Source organism: Oncorhynchus mykiss, chromosome 12 (assembly GCF_013265735.2).
Source record: "Oncorhynchus mykiss isolate Arlee chromosome 12, USDA_OmykA_1.1, whole genome shotgun sequence".
Classification (NCBI taxonomy): domain Eukaryota; kingdom Metazoa; phylum Chordata; class Actinopteri; order Salmoniformes; family Salmonidae; genus Oncorhynchus; species Oncorhynchus mykiss.
Window position 1 is genome coordinate 54,314,813 of NC_048576.1, and position 18,707 is coordinate 54,333,519.

An 18,707-nucleotide genomic window follows, 5' to 3' on the forward strand; every position below is an offset into this window, starting at 1 on the left:
AAGTCCAAACCTTGTGTCTCTACTATTTATATATAGTAGAGATACAGGGTTTGGACTATCGTTTTCTGATGCAATTCTTTACTGAATTGCATTTTCATAAACATTGAATTAAATAATAATTTTATGGACAAACACCCTAAAACATACCATATTCTGTGCCCAGACCCCACAGCTTGACTTTATTGGCCTCATACTGAGCCTTCTTCTTCAGCCGACAGGCCCTGAAAAGAGAGAAAAACAAGTGGTTTAAAGGCGTAGTAGCATTAGTGGTGGTGGTGGTGGTGGTGGTGGTAGTAGTGGTAGTGCTGGTAGTTGTGTGTAAAGTTAACAAAGCAGAAAGGGACGGTTCTTGAGAGGGACCATTGAACATATATAGTGGAGTCCGAAATTACTGATACCCTTGATAGAGATTAGCAAAAATGACTGTACATAAAAAAATATTAAAATACTGATATTGTATGTTAAAACAATTGGGAAATGATTTTATACTTAATAGAATTGCTCCAAAAAAATATATTTTTTAACAAGTAATAATTGACTTTCTCAAAGTTAGACACCCCTTAATTCAATACCTACACCTTATGAGAATAACGGCACTGAGCCTTTTAAATATATGTTTTATGAGTTGGAAAACACATTGGCAGTGATCTTAGACCATTCCTCCATACAGAATCTTTCCAGATCCTTGATGGCACATCATGTGTTCGCTAACATCTGACTTCCATCTGCTCAGAGATTGGACAATACAGATTCTTTGAAATGGAAACTGACAGTAAAAACACACATTTCTCAACACAGAGGCTGAAACATTCATAACCGATGAACACAACATACGAATTGATTTGCAATCTCGTTAGAAAATAGAACGTCTAGGTTGCACAGTAATATCGCTAATCGCTAATATTTGATATCACCACTGGGTTTCAAGGATTGAGAATCCACCTCAGGAAGCCCCTGTTGCAGCCCTATTGCAAAACGTTGATGTTATGGCAAATTAAACATTTCTTGATGTGCACTTGGGGTTATGGTCTTGCTGGACGATCCACTTGTGGCAAAGTTTCAGCCTCCTTTACCATGCACCAGGATATTTTAGCCGAAAACCTGCTTGCCTCTGCCAGGAGGCAAACACTTGGCCGCAATCGGTTCTTCCAGCAAGACAACTCCAAGCACAATCAAAATCCACAAAGAAATGGCTAATAGGTGACAAAAATCAACATTTTGCGATGGCCATCTCAGTCTCCGGAGTTGAACCCCATTGAAAACCTGTGGTTTGAATAGAAGAGGGAAGTCTATAAGCGCAAACAAAGCATATCAAGGATCTGGAAAGAATCTGTATGGAGCAATGGTCTAAGATCCCTCCCAATGTGTTCTCCAACTCATAAAACATTATGCTCGCGAGGTGAGGTATTGAAAACAGGTGTCAATTTTTACCCTTACCTTTGAGGAAAAAAAACTAATAGCGTACCTATTAAACTAATTCTCTTTGTCTAAGCAATTGTATTAGTATAAAATAATAGAATTTCCGCCCCAAAAATGTACATACAATATAGCTCGGTAGTTGAATGTTTTATTTTATACAGACATTTTTTGCTCATCTTCATCAAGGGTGTCAAAATGTCAGACCCAGCTGTAACTACTGAGTGTTGAACATATGGAGGTTGAAAAGGTGAGAATCCAGTACCTGGAGGCCAGTTTGTTCTTCTCCTTGCGGGAGCGAGGGCGGGCTGTGATGGGCAGCTCGCTGACCGGGGTCAGGTCACTGATCACCTTGTTGAGCTTACGCAACTCGTTACCGATCTGCAGCAGCTTCCGAGGGTTAGGGGTTAGGTCCTCCACGTCCGTCCGTCGAGACTTCTTCAGATTGTACTTCCCTGTTCACACAGCCAAATCACCGAGCCGGTTAACCACTGAGACGTTTCCCCTTTGTCAGCAGCGACAGTCAGATGCATTTGTATCCAAATGGATTCATCCAAAACCCATGAATGCACATCATGAATAACGGAACAGCCATGTTACATGTATAACCTGTGATCTACTGTAATTAATTAACTATGAAGCATGTGGCTTTGATCAGGTACAACTGTAAGTGTGAGAATTCATACTTCAATAGGTAGTTTGTGGTGTGTGCTTCTATACTGAACCAAAATATAAGCGCAACATGTAAAGTGTTTGGAGCGATGTTTCATGAACTGAAATAAACAGCATGATTATTACACAGGTGCACCTTGTGCTGTGGACAATAAAGGCCACTAAAATGTGCAGTTGTCACACAACACAATGCCACAGACATCTCAAGTTCTGAGGGAGCGTGAAATTGGCATACTGACTGCAGGAATGTCCACTAGAGCTGTTGCCAGATAATTGAATGTTCATTTCTCTGCCATAGGCTGCCTCCAACATTATTTTAGAGAATTTGGCAGTATGTCCAACTGGCCTCACAACTGCAGACCACTTGTAACCATGCCAGCCCAGGACCTCCACATCCGGCTTCTTCACCTGCGGGATGGTCTGAGACCAGCCACCCTGACAGCTGATGAAACTGTGGGTTTGCACAAGCAAAGAACTTCTGCACAAACGGTCAGTAACCGTCTCAGGGAAGCACATCTGCATGCTCGTCGTCCTCACCAGAGTCTTGACCCAACTGCAGTTCAGCGTCGTAACCAACTTCAGTGGGCAAATGCTCACCTTCGATGGCCACTGGCACACAGAAGTGCGCTTCATGCCAATAGGCTGAAAAAAGGCCTGAATTATATAAAAATCTGTGAAACTCAGCCTTCATTAAAGGAAGGAGTATTCATAACCATATACGATTAGTTTGAGATATTATAGATTACAGTGAGTTCATAGAAGATGATGGCTTTATATTGTATTTAGATTTTTTTTAAAGGCTTTTGACACTTTAGAGCACAACTTTGTATTTAGAACTCACTCTACTTTTGGGTTCAGGGAGAATTTCTGTAAAGTGATAAGGATGATTGATATATAATGACATTAGCAGTTCGCTAGCTATGAGTAATGGAACCTCCCCTCGTTTCTCTATTGCTAGAGGAATTAGACAGAGTTGTACAATATCCCCTCTTATTTATTTTAGCCAGATTTACTAGCCATATTTCTTAACAAATCTGAGAATTTAAAAGGGATCCGCAGTGTTTTTTTGAGGTGCAGAGTAGGTGAACGGATGATCTCCGCATGTGTGGTTCCCACCGTGAAACATGGAGAGGGTGGTGTGATGGTGCTTTGCTGGTGACACTCTCAGTGGTTTAGTTAGAATTCAAGGCACACTTAACCAGCATGGCTACCACAGCATTCTGCGGCTATACGCCAACCCATCTGGTTCTCTCTTAGTGGGAAAATAATTTCTTTAGGACAATGAGCCAACACACCTCCAGGCTGTGTAAGGGCTATTTGACCAAGAAAGAGTGATGGAGTGCTACATCAGATGACCTGGCATCCACAATCACCTGACCTCAACCCAATTAAGATGGTTTGGGATGAGTTGGACCACTGAGTGAAGGAAAAGCAGCCAACGAGTGCTCAACATATGTGGGAACTCCTTCAAGACTGTTGGAAAAGCATTCCAGGGTGTGCAAAGCTGTCATCAAGGCAAAGGGTGGCTACTTTGAAGAATCTTAAATATATTTTGATTTGTTTATTTGTTCAACACTTTTTTGGTTACTACATGATTCCATAGTTTAAGTTTTCACTATTATTCTACAATGTAGAAAATAGTAAAAATAAAGAAAAACCCCTTGAATGAGTGGGTGTGTCCAAACTTTTGACTGGTACTGTAAGTTTCACCAGCAAAATTTACTTTTCTGGAAAAACATTGATTTGGAATAATAGTTATTAAAATTAATAGGAAATCAATTTTCAAAGGCCTTTGGTTTGACAAGGGTTTTCATTTTGTATGTGATTTGTTAGACAACACTGGGGAGTTCCTGCCGTTTGAGGAGTTAATTGGTAAATTTCAGGTTAATATTACTCAGAGAGAATATATGGACTAGAGGTTTGCAAAGCAATTCCACTTCCTTTACTTGGACTTATTAAGAACACTTTGTTATATTAATGAGGTTGTTCCTACTTTTCCAAGTTTACAAATTCATGACTTGAACCTTTTGAAGAAAAAGAAACGTAAAGAATAAGTGGATACGATTGGCAGTTAAGTCATTTTTGGTGATTATAATTCAATATATTGCTATAGAAATTACCAACCCATGCTGTGGTCAAAAGTGACTACCTTTTACCTTAATTGACCAGTTATCCCAAAAGTTAGACACTCATTTTAAAATATAACGTTAATGATTTCTAGCCATAAGCTACGGACAACAAACACAATTTTATCAATGGCAATTTGAATGCACAAAGATACCATGACGAGATCCTGAGGTCCATTTTCGTGCCATTCGTCACCTCATGTTTCAGCATGATAATGCATGGCCCCATGTCGCAAGGATCTGTACAGAATTCCTAGAAGCTGAAAATGTCACAGCTCTTCCGTGGCCTGCATACTCACCAGACATGTCACCCATTGAGCATGTTTGGGATGCTCTGGTGTGAAGTGTACATCAGTGTGTTCCAGTTCCCAACAATATCCAGCAACTTCACACAGCCATTGAAGAGGAGTGGAACAACATTCCACAATCAACAGCCTGATCAACTCTACTCAAAAGAGGAGTGTTGCGCTGCATCTGGTCACACCAGATACTGACTGGTTTTCTGATTCACACCCCTTTCCTTATATGAACTGTAACTTTGTCAAATCTTTGAAATTGGTGCATGTTGCATTTATATATATTTTTTCAGTGCACACATAACCACTGACCAGTATGAGTGTGTGTGTTTGAGAGAGATAAAGTTGTGTGTCTCACCGTGGTGTGGGCCGTTCCTCTGGTAGAGGTTGCTGGGCAGGGTCTGTCTGTCCCACTCGGAGGGCTTGAGCATGCGCTCCTGCTTAGAGGGGGTGAGCTGCTCGCTGTACTCCCAGAAGTAGCGGCGTTTGCCCCTCTTCCTGGAGATCCCTGCTGTCAGGCCCTTCACGTCCCCCACCGTGTCATTGTCACATCCTGATCACAACAGACAGGACAGGGATGAGGGAGAGAGAGGCGAGGGAACAACAAGAAAGAAAGAAAAGATTAGAGGGAGATATGGGTGAGGAGAAGAGATGAGGATAGGGAGTGAGCATGAGAAAAGTGCATAGAGGTTCAGTTGATCAGAGACGACCCCCCACTTATAAAATAGTATAAATAAACCATTGAGCCTGATGATCATACTGTCCCAATCACATAGGCGGGAATTCCGACTCGAGCAAGCATGCACTTTTCTTTCTCTGCATATTCTGACCCTGAACTTAAGCAGGAGAATAGCATGATATTCACCTGCTATACGTTTTGGGGTGGAGATCAAAGAAATGAAGGTGTGTCTACAAATACACCGTATTCTGACCTCGACTTCATGCCTACATAATTCCACCACCTTTACGCACAATGAAATTATGAACTTGTAGGTTGTCTCTTCTCCCCCCCGATAGAAATAACTGTGATTTACAAATTGATAAGCACTTTTGCTAAGAGCTAGGTAAATGAGCAAGCCATTTGGATAATGGGATTGTGAATATACAGTAAATTACAATTGTTTTAGATCTAATTCACCTTATGGCACCAATGGAAGAAAACTGAAGCATATCAACATATTACCTTTTCCACAGTGAAGTTAATGAAATGCTGGCTTTATAATTTGCAGGGATGAAATTTGGAGACCCAAGCTATAGGCTTCTGTAGCCATACGCAAATGACAGTATAGCGGCAAGCATACCGAGTTGATTGCTAGAATGTTTTATTAAATGCCCGGACCTTTCACTATATTTTTTATAATTTGTATCATGTTAAATATCAGCCACTATCGGTAGCCACCGTCAGTTATACCCACATATATTTATAATTGGCACTTCATTGTTAGTTTCCTTACATTTAGTATCATTACATAGTTTACCTTTCTTTCCTGTCACGTTTGTGTGGTTGTTCCTGAGGATCGCTAGCAATGGTGGATCATATTAGGCTAACGTATTACAAGTTGTGCAATAATTTGGGACATGTAGCCTATTTGAATCGTTATGGAAGGCAGACCATACAGAGCCGTTTAAACCTGGAGAATGGCACACAGTTGACGAGGACTGGACCGTTGTCGTCGCAGTTCCATGATTAGTGAGGATTATTAGGGTTGATTTATAGACTACTATATAGACTACTGTTCAACCCCTATTGTACACTTTTTCACCGTACAATATTCCATGGATTGAACAATTGAATATGGGAACATTCAAGATGAATCAAACCGCTATTTTTGATTCACAAATATATTTAGTGTGTAAAGGCTCTCCAAACCTGTGTTTTTATTATTCACAAATACTTTCCTAACCCTAAATAATATTACAAGATCAGATTATTTTTTTTATCTGATGAAAAGGAGAGGAATATGAGTGTATTTACATGGCTTTCTTTCATTGATCCCTTATATTCTGAACCGTTCTCTCCATATATTCTAGGGAGTCTGTTGACAAAAGTCTAATTAAAGAAGGTGCACCAAATTTAAAGAGAACTGCTGGCAAGCTTCCTTGACTTGGACAATTTTGCCAACACATGGCTAACCTTTGTTTAACCAGCGAAATAGCAGCTCATACCGAAAATGTGTTTAAGTCACCCTTCTAGCTAAAAGGCTGTTAGATTTTACACTTCCTCTTCCAATTTTAATGTGGGGAGGTCAAAATAATGAAAAACTATCTGCCAAATCTATTCATTTAAAAATGTTGATTACTTCTCCTTGCCATTTTCATTCACAAGACATGTGAAGAAAGAAAAAAAATAAGTTTGCTAACGTACGATGGGGGTCCCTAGGTCGCCAGTTTGCCTGGGGGGGGTCCCTGGACAAGAAAAGGTTGAAATTCTTCCTTTACAATACAGAATGACTCACTGTAACACAATGGGCCCGATCAAGGATTTCCAACAGGGAACAAGTGAACCTATCACAAATGTTATTTTAATTAAATTTTTCCGTCCTTCAGCTACAAAGAGACTCCCATCTAGACATATAGGTGATGTTTTCTTTACAGGTACCAGACATTAGTAATATACCCGCCGTTCTGAAGTGGGCACCTTCAGCGACTAACTTTACTTCACATGAAAAACAAAAAATGGTTACTATAATTCAAGGTGCATGGACATTGAAATGACTACCTGATACATGGCTACCTGGCTCGGAGAAGGTGTCACTCATGTCGTCATCTTTATCGCCCTCATAATCATCATCCTCCTCCTCATCATCATCATCCTCCTCCTCCTCATCATCATCGTTCTCAGAGAGCTCATGCTCACTGCCGAAACCCTCATCATGATCTTCATCCAGCTCCACCCCCTCAGCATCTTCCTCATCCTCCATCTCCCCCACCTCTTCTTCTTCCTCCTCCTCCTCATCCATCTCAGTGAGGGTTTTCCCAGCCAGCCTGGCTCGGGTTAGGAACAGGGAGTAGTTGTGCTCCTCTTCCTTCTTTTTGTCAGAGACTGGGTCATGTCCCAGGACACTCCCACTGGCAGTCAGCAGAGTCTCGCTGGCCTTGGCCCCAGCCACAGGGTAGTGGAGGATGGGGGGCACAGCTCCAGATGTGCCCACTGAGGCGGGGGGCATCACCCGGCAAGGCAGCTCTTCTCTCTTCTCATACGCCAGGATGCTGGCAGATGCAGAGGCTGCAGTAGCAGGAGCAGCCACAGGGGCAGCACAGCCAGACGTGGTGGCCACCTCAGGGGGCTTGCTGGGGTACGGGGAGTGGTCTTCAGACTCAATCTGATGGGAGGCCATGGGCATGTCGACTAGGGGCCGGCGAGGCATGCTGACGCGAACCGTGGCCTTGCGCACATAGTCGTTGCAGTGGTGGCCCAGAGCAGCCATCTTGCTGGGACCCTGGGCCTTGGACATAGTCTCTGTGGTGGAGGGGACAGGCCAAGTGGCGCTCAGGGAACCCTCTGCAAAGTCACCCAGGGGGTCCCTGACCAGGTTGGAGCAGGAGGCGGAGAACGAGGGGCCCGGGCGGGCGGCCATCTTCTTGCCCAGGGAGAGTGGGGGGAGGGAGGTGTGCTGCTTCTGGCCCCCCATCAGCAGATCAGGGTGGTAAAGCGTGTCACACACAGGTGGTTGCGAGTCCTCGCTGTTGAGCTGGGCCAGGGTGGGGGTCTGGCCAATCACCTCCTCGTCCTGGTAGGGGCTGGAGAAGTCATCCAGGCCTCCCTCCTTGGTGCCCCAGATGTCACAGCTGGTAAAGCGGGTGTACTTGGTCATGTCCTCCCAGTACGTATCCCACTGCTCAAAGTTAGAGCTGTAGTCCGGGTCACTGTCCACCAGCTCCAAGAGGTACTCCCCACACTCCATCTCCTTGTAGTCCCCCACTGTGAAGTGATCACCTTTAGGGCTTTGGCGATTGGTCATATCTCTATCCTGGGGAGGAAAGTGAAGTATAAAGATTAAAAAAGGCTACATTAAATGCATGTTATTGTCTTATCCTTTGACAGATGTGTGATAAGGCTAAGTACGCAACCATATTCACTCAAAAATATTGTATGTGTAAATAAAGAGACGTTACAGCTTTATAATTCTATTGCCGTAGCGGGTTGTGTTCTCTACTAGGCCACCTGTCTATCCTGATTCTCTGTGAGCTCTGTAAACTGTGATCTTGCCCAGAGGCCACTTTGCATGGAGAACACTTACCAGTTCGTACATGAAGTCTGGGTCTGTGTTACTCGCCAACAGGTCTGTGCTGGTTAGTGCCTGGTCAGCAAAAGTATAAGTTTGAAAGAAATCCCCAAAGGGAGGATCCATTCCACTGATGCTGGGCTAAGGAGAAATAAACATTCCAAACTATTGAAACGGTGAACAGAGATGATTAGTCGTAGTTTAAAAGGGGCAATCTGTTTTTAGGCTTTACAAACAACGGAGTAACACAAGCTTATATTTTAGGTACTGATGGGGTATGACAGTTCATGAGGCATTTATAAATGTATATTCTTCAAGAATCAGTGGGCATGTACATAGTACCACTTTAAACATTTAGTTAAGCATGGAGAGTAACAATGAACATACAACATTTGTGGTGTTGTGTAAGCCAGGATGCATGTGGGAACGTTCCCATGTCCAACATGGGAACTCGCCATATACCATCCACGGTGTAATTGCAGGGCAACTAGTCGAAGGTCTGTCAATTTTAAGCTACAGACTCAGGAAAACAATGTGTGAAGATCTGAGATACATCGTTATGCATAATGGTAATCAACTATCCAGCAACCTAGTTGTTTTTGCTGAAGAGGTTGTTTGTGCTGAAAGATGGTCAATTGTAAGATAACAGCGAGACCATTGACTAAAGTTGGACCACTTCTAAAAGAACCCTCCCTTCCATTACCTGAGGCATCGCCGAGCACCGATCTCTGTTCCTTATTGTGAATTATTCTTCCACCTCGTGTCCCAGTCGTCTTTGGATGATATCAACCTCCAGTAGAAAATTAGATGGGTTAAGCAACAAAGTTTTCTTTATTGTGGAAAACTCAGTGACTCATGTAAGTCTCGCCACCTTCTCTTCTGATCCCTGGTGTCTGGAGCGAGATGAGAGAACACAGGGGGAATGGAAGGGTTAAATTGGTAAGATATGACATATGTTTGCACTACTAGTACTACTACTACATTTCACTACTTCACCTTCATACTAGGTAGACTTGACAGCATATGGCACTCCTACAATCTTATATGCAATAATGTAACTTTGCCTACAAGCTGAGATTCTGTGCAGATTGTCAAACACTGCTTCTGAAAGTGCCTGTCAAGACCGGCTGTTCATTTAAATCAGAACACAGCCTACTTCTATCAACTCTAGTGTGAGCGAGCTTAACTCACGACTGCGTTGGTGACGCTCAGTGCAAACTGGGGGCCCTTCCATGCTTGTCCATGTAAAAGAGACCCTGTTGAAGCCGAGTGAAGTTGCAGACATTGTCCGGTTGCAGCCTTTCAGATGCAGAAAATGAGTTTGATGCGAAACAGAATGAGCTTTGAACCAACACTGTGTCTAGGCTATTTTTAAATGATTCTAGCTAGCTACCTTTCCCCACTGCCTACTAAGAGTCACAAACGGAGGGAGCAGAGTCGCTTGGGTGCCGTTTGCATAACAAATCATGAGAAATATGCTGGGGAGAGCGGGCACTGTGCTGGCCAGCTGCAACACCAAGCAAAACAATCCAGCTCCTTAAAAAATGTTTTGATTCAAATTAAGCAAAACATTTTTTGCCAACATATCCAGGAGAAGATTGAATGTCTCTGCTGTAACCAAGAAGCTTGATCTTGACATCTAGCCACTCAACTAGCAAGTTAGCAAACCAAATGCATAGCTGAAGCCCTGAGCTGGATATAATTTATTTGACATACATCTTAGATTTCTTATAGTTACACTTAACTTATAATTAAGCACGCAGGTGCCCCAACCCCCAAAATACCCAGGTATAAACGGTATATCGTCCAAGCCTAGCGGATGACGTCATTTCCTCATCGGTCTGCTTTTGCATACATCTCAGCCCGCAAAAGAAGAAACCCCCCCCCCCCCAAGCCAGCTAGCACACTTTAGGAGTTAACAGTTGTGATACGCCACGCTAAGGAAAACTTTTGAGCCATCTGTACAAGTCCAGTCCTGGTCCTGCGAAGATCCACCCACCTGTTAGAACAACTAAAATGACGGTGATTGTGTTTTGGGAGGCACTGTGGGGAAGCCCTTGCTGCAATCGGCTGATGCCATGCAAAACTGCCTGCCTGGCTACTGCACTGAACTGCCATTTTAATATCTTTGTCCTCTCTACAAAAAGAAAGGGTGGAAATAATAGCAGAATTCAGACAAACTACTATGTGCCACACACCCTGTACTGACAGCAGTGTATTCCATTTAGATTAGGGTAGGCTACGTGTTTTAGCCTTTTGGGTGCATAAATTAACATTTTGAAACTAGATATCACCAGAGACTAAAGCGCAATGGCTTCTTCATTATGCTAAGCACACAGGCGGACAGGTTAAGTCAGTTTACTATGGGCACTAAACTGATATGGGTCACAATGGATGGCACCAGCTGTTCCTGATGAACACAACTTCACTCTGCATTGGCTGGCTTCAAAGGTCTCTCAACACAATTGGAAAGGCATTAAGCCCTTCAAGGCCTTAGGAAACATGAGCCCACCTTTACAATCTGATTGTGTGGGATAAAATACAGCCACACTCTCCTGTACCAACTACAAGGTGGGAGGATCTCACTCACAGGCATGCACACAAACATCAACAGCGTTTTCCCTATATTAATTTGGCAGAAGCAGGCAAAAAATAACATTGAGATTTTAAAATGGTTTTCAGAATAAAATGTAAATGACTAAAACCAGATAAAAATTATGTAGAAAATCTATTTAAACATGTATTTATTTGTTTAATTTTACCCCCTTTTCATAGTATCCAATTGTTAGTAGTTAATAATTGTTAGTAGTTACTATCTTGTCTCATCGCTACAACTCCCGTACGTACGGGGCTCGGGAGAGACGAAGGTCGAAAGCCATGCGTCCTCCGAAACACATCGCAACCAAGCCGCACTGCTTCTTAACACAGCGCGCATCCAACCCGGCAGCCAACCGCACCAATGTGTCGGAGGAAACACTGTGCACCTGGCAACCTGGATAGCGTGCACTGCGCCCGGCCCACCACAAGAGTCGCTAGTGCGCAATGAGACAAGGATATCCCTACCGGCCAAACCCTCCCTAACCCGGACGACGCTAGGCCAATTGTGCGTCGCCCCATAGACCTCCCGGTCGCGGCCGGCTGCGACAGTGCCTGGGCTCGAACCCAGAGTCTCCGGTGGCACAGCTAGCACTGGAAAATCGATTTTTAAATAAGATCATATTTGAGAACTACACTGAACAAAAATATAACGTAACTTGTAAAGTGTTGGTCCCATGTTTTACGAGCTGAAATAAAATATCCTTGAAATGTTCCATACGCACAAAAAGCTTCTCTCAAAAATGCTGTGTACACATTTGTTTACATCCCTATTTTTGAGCCTTTCTCCTTTGCCAAGACATTCCATCCACCTGACAGGTGTGGCATATCAAGAAGATGATTTAACAGCATGATCATTATACAGGTGCACCCTGTGCTGAGGACAATTAAATGCCGTTCTAAAATGTGAAGTTGTGTCACAACACAATACCACAGATGTCTCAAGTTTAGGGAGTGTGCGTTTGGCATGCTGACTGCAAGAAGCTGTTGCCAGAGAATGTAATGTCCATTTCTCTACCATAAGCCGCCTCAAATGTCATTTTAGAGAATTTGTCAGTACGTCCAACTGGCCTCACAACCGCAGACCATGTGTATAGTGTCGTGTGGGTGAGCAGTTTGCTGATGTCAAACGTTGTGAAAAGAGTGCCCCATGGTGGTGGTGGGGTTAAGGTATGGGAAGGCATAAGCTATGGAAAACAAACGCAATTGTATTTTATCTATGGTAATTTGAATGCACAGAGATATCTTGATGAGATCCTGAGGCCCATTGTTATGCCATTCATCTGCCATCATCACCTCATGTTACAGCATGATCATGGTTCAAGGACCTGTACACAAATCCTGGAAGCTGAAAATGTTCCAGTTCTTCCATGGCCTGCATTCTCACTAGACATGTCACCCATTCAGCATTTTTGGGATGCTCTGGATTGACAGCATGTTCCAGTTCCCGCCCATAACTAGCAACTTCGCACAGCCATTGAAGGGGAATGGGACAACATTCCACAATCAACAGCCTGATCAACTCTGCGCCAACGAGATATGTTACACTGCATGAGGCAAATGGTGGTGACACCAGATACTGACTGGTTCTGATCCACGCCCCTACCTTTAATTTTTTTTTAAGTATCTTAAAATCCATCCATTTGGGCCTAATTAATTTATTTCAATTGTCTGATTTCCTTATACGAACTGTAACTCAGTAAAATCATATACATTGGCATGTTGCAGTATATTTTTTTGCTCAGTATAACAACCAAAATAAAAACTAGACAGCAAGGGAAAATCTTAAATTCCCAAAATGTTATGGCATTGGGCCCCCAATGATTTTGTTATCATGTTCGAGTCACTAATTGCAAGAAATTTGCTTTAAAAACAGCAACATTTTGTTCAAGAAGAAGGCCTCTAAAATTGTAAGTGTTAGGCCACGCCATTGGCCACGTCCATTAACCCCTGCACGCTAACTTTGCCACCTATGTCGATAAAAGAAAATCTAGGGGAAACACTGAACATGACACCATTCTCAGAAAGGGCAAATCATAGAGCACGTCAAATCAAATCAAATGTTATTTGTCAAATGTAGAGGTCGACCGAGTAATCGGAATGGTCGATTAATTAGGGCCGATTTCAAGTTTTCATAACAATCGGAAATCGGTATTTTTGGACACCGATTTTTTTTAAACAAATTTATTTAAATCTTTATTTAACTAGGCAAGTCAGTTAAGAACACATTTACTTTCAATGATGGCCTAGGAACGGTGGGTTAACTGGCTCGTTCAGGGGCAGAACGACAGATTTTTACCTTGTCAGCTAGGGGGATTCAATCTTGCAACCTTACAGTTAACTAGTCCAACGTTCTAACTACCTGATTACATTTGCACTCCTTGAGGAGCCTGTCTGTTACGCGAATGTAGTAGAAGCCAAGGTAAGTTGCTAGCTATCATTAAAGGTATCTTATAAATAACAATCAATCATAAACACTAGTTAACTACACATGGTTGATGATATTACTAGTTTATCTAGCGTTGCATATAATCGATGCAGTGCGTACATAACCATAAACATCAATGCCTTTCTTAAAATCAATACACTGAAGTATATATTTTAAACCTGCATATTTAGCATATCCAGGTTAGCAGGTAAATATTAACCAGGTGAAATTGTGTCACTTCTCTTGCGTTCATTGCACGCAGAGTCAGTGTATAAGCAACAGTTTGGGCCGCCTAATTTGCCAGAGTTTTACGTAATTATGACATAACATTGAAGGTTGTGCAATCTAACAGGAATATTTAGATTTATGGCTGCCACCCGTTAGATAAAATACGGAACGGTTCCGTATTTCACTGAAATAATAAATGTATTGTTTTCGAGGTGATAGGTAATTTAATGTGGTCAAATCCGGAAACTAAGGCTCGTATTTCTGTGCGTTATGTTATAACTAAGTCTGACTGAGCGGTGGTAGGCAGCAGCAGGCTCGTAAGCTCTTCGCTGTGCTTCAAGCCAATCAACTCCCGAGATTAGGCTGGTGTAACCGATGTGAAATGGCTAGCTAGTTAGCAGGGTGCACGCTAATAGCGTTTTCAAACGTCACTCGCTCTGAGACTTGGAGTAGTTATTCCCCTTGCTCTGCATGGGTAACGCTGCATCGAGGGTGGCTGTTGTCGCTGTGTTCCTGGTTTGAGTCCAGGTAGGAGCGAGGAGAGGGATGGAAGTTATACTGTTACATTGGCAATACTAAAGTGCCTATAAGAACATCCAATAGTCAAAGGTTAATGAACTACAAATGGTATAGAGAGAAATAGTCCTATAATAACTACAACCTAAAACTTCTTACCTGGGAATATTGAAGACTCATGTTAAAAGGAAACACCAGCTTCATATGTTCTCATGTTCTGAGCAAGGAACTTAAACGTTAGCTTTCTTACATGGCACTTTTACTTTCTTCTCTAACACTTTGTTTTTTCATTATTTAAACCAAATTGAAAATGTTTCATTATTTATTTTAGTCTAAATTGATTTTATTGATGTATTATACTAAGTTGAAGTGTTCATTCAATATTGTTGAAATTGTCATTATTACAAATTTTAAAAATTTAAAAATAAATAAAATTGACCGATTAATCGGTATCTGCCTTTTTTGGTCCTCCAATAAATCGGTCGACCTCTAGTCAAATGCCCTGAATAAAACAGGTGTAGACCTTAGAGTGAAATGCATGTGATGTGATATCATATGAATGCGCTCTCATAGTTCACCCTGTTTTGGACTGATAGATACCACAGTGTGATACCTGCCTACAGGACCAACTCAGGTATGCTGCAATGTTTCATTGCCTGCTTTCATACCAGTATCCATTAATATGACACCACATAAAACAACCAATATGTACTATACTACCTAGACCATGTTAAGAATACCTCACATTCGGTTCTTGATGGCCACCACATTTTCATAGCTGAAATTGCACAGGATGAATCTAACTGTAAAGCAGACAGGCCGTTATCTCTGTGGCCTCAACGTGAAACCTGGTTGTACTCTGGGGCTTTGGTTGTCAACAGGAAGAACCGATCATAGACTATTTGCCTTGCACCTATGCATTTACACCTATGCTACTCTCTGTTGTTATCATCATCTATGCATCGTCACTTTAATAACTACGTACATGTACACATTACCTCAACTAACCAGTGCCCCCACACATTGATTCTGTACTGGTACACCCCCCCTCCCTGTATAGTCTTGCTATTGTTATTTTACTGCTGCTCTTTATTTCTTAGGCAATATTATTAATATATTATATTAATATATTTTTTAACCGCATTGTTGGTTAGGGGCTCGTAAGTAACCATTTCACTGTAAGGTCTACACTTGTTGTATTCAATGCATGTGACTAATAAAATTGTATTTGATATAAGCATATTGAAATAAGTTTTTTTTATTTTTATAAAAAATAATCCCAGGATAGGAGTATTCTAGAAACACAGGGTCCTCCCCTGTGCCCCTTTGCCGTGCACAAAAAAAAATATAGATCTAGCACTGCTAAGTATGTCCAAGTTCCATATTATTTAGCTAATATTGAAGGTGAGCAAAGATCCAAGGCAAAAATGTGTGTGGTATTCTCAGCACGCATCGCATTCTGCATCAAATTTGTAACGCTGGCCACCCCTAAGTTTATGGTGGCAAATCGATCACATACGCAGAAAAAGGTTAAAGGTATTCACATCTATCACCTATAAACTAGATTTAGGCCCCGATTGCTGTCTAGCGTTACAGGCGATGAGGACCTAGCTACATAGCATAATGAATACCTCGGAAAAATCTGACTTTCGGAGAGGCATATGGCCAAATAAATAAATAAATATATTATACAGGCTAGTAGATAAATAAACCGTAAAAACTACAATAACTAATCAACTGAATTAATATATATTTTTAGGCTGACCCACTAACACCCTACACCGACCCTGACACAAACAAATGCAACGTCAAACCAACGTCCTACTTGGGCCAACGCCCACGCAATCTTACAGTCCTATTGGTCAAAATGCAGTCATAGCCCGCCTTAAAATATGCGCGAATGGTCCACAATGATGTCAATCGTAGGAGATACTTCAGAGAAAAACACAGCCCATCTCAATATAACTAGGTTGAGACAGAAAACAAACAATTCAAAGCATCGTTTGTGTGGCCTAAATAACGAATTAAATACATGCAAAATGACCCCATGACACGTAGAATTCGCATAGGGGATAATTTTACAGAAGTCTATGTTATCCTCTTATTATAATCTTACAGAAGACACGCATGTCTAGCTTTGTCATATAGTCAACATAAACACACGACACGGAGAACTCGGTAATTGAACAAAAGTAGCTCGCTAAGCATTGAAGACTGTCCGGACTAGTTGACGCCTTCAAATCCCCGAAAAGCCAATCTGTCAACTGTTGTATTTTTTTCTCTACTCAGTTTACCTAGAATGTTCTCGATCTCTCTCAGCACACTGGCTGTGGTTGGGGGATGGGGGGGGGGGGGGGGGGGGGGGGGGATGTACCCTGAGAGGATTTGGATGTGTGTTGATTTTTGGTTGACCAATACATGTATTAATTGGGGAATGCCTGATTGGCAGCACCTGGCTTCAACATCGTCATGATTAATCAAGTTTACACTTTTAATCTTGTAAACACCCCAAAAAATATTTTGTAAAATAAAGCTCTTGTAACGAGCTACAATGCTCCTGCACATATAGTACCTATTCGTGATTCAAATTATTTTTTTACATAGGTAAGCGGTTTTAGTTCACCAGGATTTCACACGAAACAAGCTAAATCTAGTTCCCTACCAACTACAGTATGGCCTCCGTCCCGCCCCTCTCACAGCAGCACATACAACTAGCTAACGTTAGCTTACCAAGAGGTGAGAAGCATCCAGCGAAAAAACATGATGTACAAAGTTTTCAAATGGCTTGAAAAACGTTCAACTCACCGTTAGAAACCCCATGTGAAAGTTTGGTGTCGTGTTTCGCTTCGTGTTTAATCCTATCTGAGCAATAATAAAGCCATTTCAATGGAGTCCACGCTGCCTTCCTCTTGCATTTGTTTTGTTTATCTTCTTCCTGACGGGTTCCTGGAAAGCGCGTGACTTGCTAGTCATGTGGTCCTTCACGGACCAATCGCAGCAGGGCATTAGGATTGACCCAAAACATTGTACATACCTAACAGTATGCACACCATGGATGGCATAGCACACACTTCATATGCAAAATACAGTTATCCAGACATTTTTAATTATATATTTTTTTCCAAAAGCCCTAGGTTACAGTTATTTGGCAAGAAACCCAAGTCGTGTTTCCTAAGGGTTCACAAATGAAAGACTATAAATACCATCTTTGATTAGATCTGTCATTATACTATCTCTTATGTACTGTGATTTGACTATTGTTACCTCTTGGGGAAAATCACACAGACTAGGTTAACTTCACATAAAACATACAAATACATGACAAAGAAGTACAAAACAGTTATAAACCAGGAAAGTTATATATTGGAATTCTATTTACACACTATTCCTATGTGCATATTCATAGTATTATATACAGTTAAATATGATCTTAAGAGAGAGGCGCTGTGATACAATATGTTTTTTAAATCTGCTTTTTAAAGCTAAACTTTATTTTTGCCCGAGTGACCCAAGTAACCTCTGGTGGCAGAGTATTCCACTATGACATGGCTCGCTATATAACTGAGCGGCGCATTAAACCTGTTTTTGGTTTGGGTACAGTGACGAAACCCATAGTGGCGTGTCTGGTGGGGTATCTATGTCTGTTTGAAGTGTATGCAAATAGATTATACAAGTGGTTAGGCATTTTCAACACAGAAATGTTTCTGCAAGAGAAGTAGTCAATTTCTCATCAACCCTCAACCATGAAAGACTATTATGCATGTTTGTGATGTTAGGTCTGTGTGTGCAGTTAAGGGCAAAATGTGCTGCTTTGTTTTGATCAGGCTGCAACTTTGCCTTGGTCTTTCTTTGCTGCACCTCACCTATATTACCGGGTCAGTTGTAAAAGTTAAATAATTCAAATAAGAAACCACCTAGAAAGCTGTTATTCAATTTGCTAATGCTTGATTAGTGTCTCTACGTAGCTGAGAAGTTTTAGGAGTACCCATAAATACATTTTTAGGCCTAAAGTGAAGTATTAACATTTTCGCTACTCCGTTTTCGGTCAATGTGACATGCCTAAAAGATCAACATTTTTTGTCGTTATCAATTTTGTGTATTTTTATCCAAATAACAGTTTCAAATCATAACATTTTTCAATTACCCATCATTTTTTACCGTTGAAGATGGTATTACATTTAATATTGCAGCCTGTTACATTTAA

The 18,707-nt window shown here is 41.6% G+C and overlaps 1 protein-coding gene across 3 annotated transcripts in view; it reads right to left on the reverse strand.

Moving 5' to 3' along the window:
• The window catches only part of LOC110537781 (CREB3 regulatory factor), a 29,966-nt gene extending 12,512 nt beyond the window's left edge, over nucleotides 1–17,454 (reverse strand). The window contains exons 1-7 of one of the 3 annotated variants that reach the window (XM_021624166.2): nucleotides 17,309–17,454; nucleotides 9,440–9,629; nucleotides 8,752–8,811; nucleotides 7,230–8,481; nucleotides 4,869–5,063; nucleotides 1,682–1,871; nucleotides 148–221 (exon numbers count right to left, since the gene is read on the reverse strand). In XM_021624166.2, coding sequence (XP_021479841.2) covers nucleotides 148–221; nucleotides 1,682–1,871; nucleotides 4,869–5,063; nucleotides 7,230–8,481; nucleotides 8,752–8,811; nucleotides 9,440–9,448 — 1,780 coding nt within the window. In that variant the 5' untranslated portion in view covers nucleotides 9,449–9,629; nucleotides 17,309–17,454. Of the gene's footprint in view, nucleotides 1–147; nucleotides 222–1,681; nucleotides 1,872–4,868; nucleotides 5,064–7,229; nucleotides 8,482–8,751; nucleotides 8,878–9,439; nucleotides 9,630–17,308 lie in introns of all 3 variants that reach the window. The other 2 variants (XM_021624165.2, XM_021624162.2) reach the window with 2 other exon arrangements.
• Nucleotides 17,455–18,707: the final 1,253 nt, after the last annotated feature.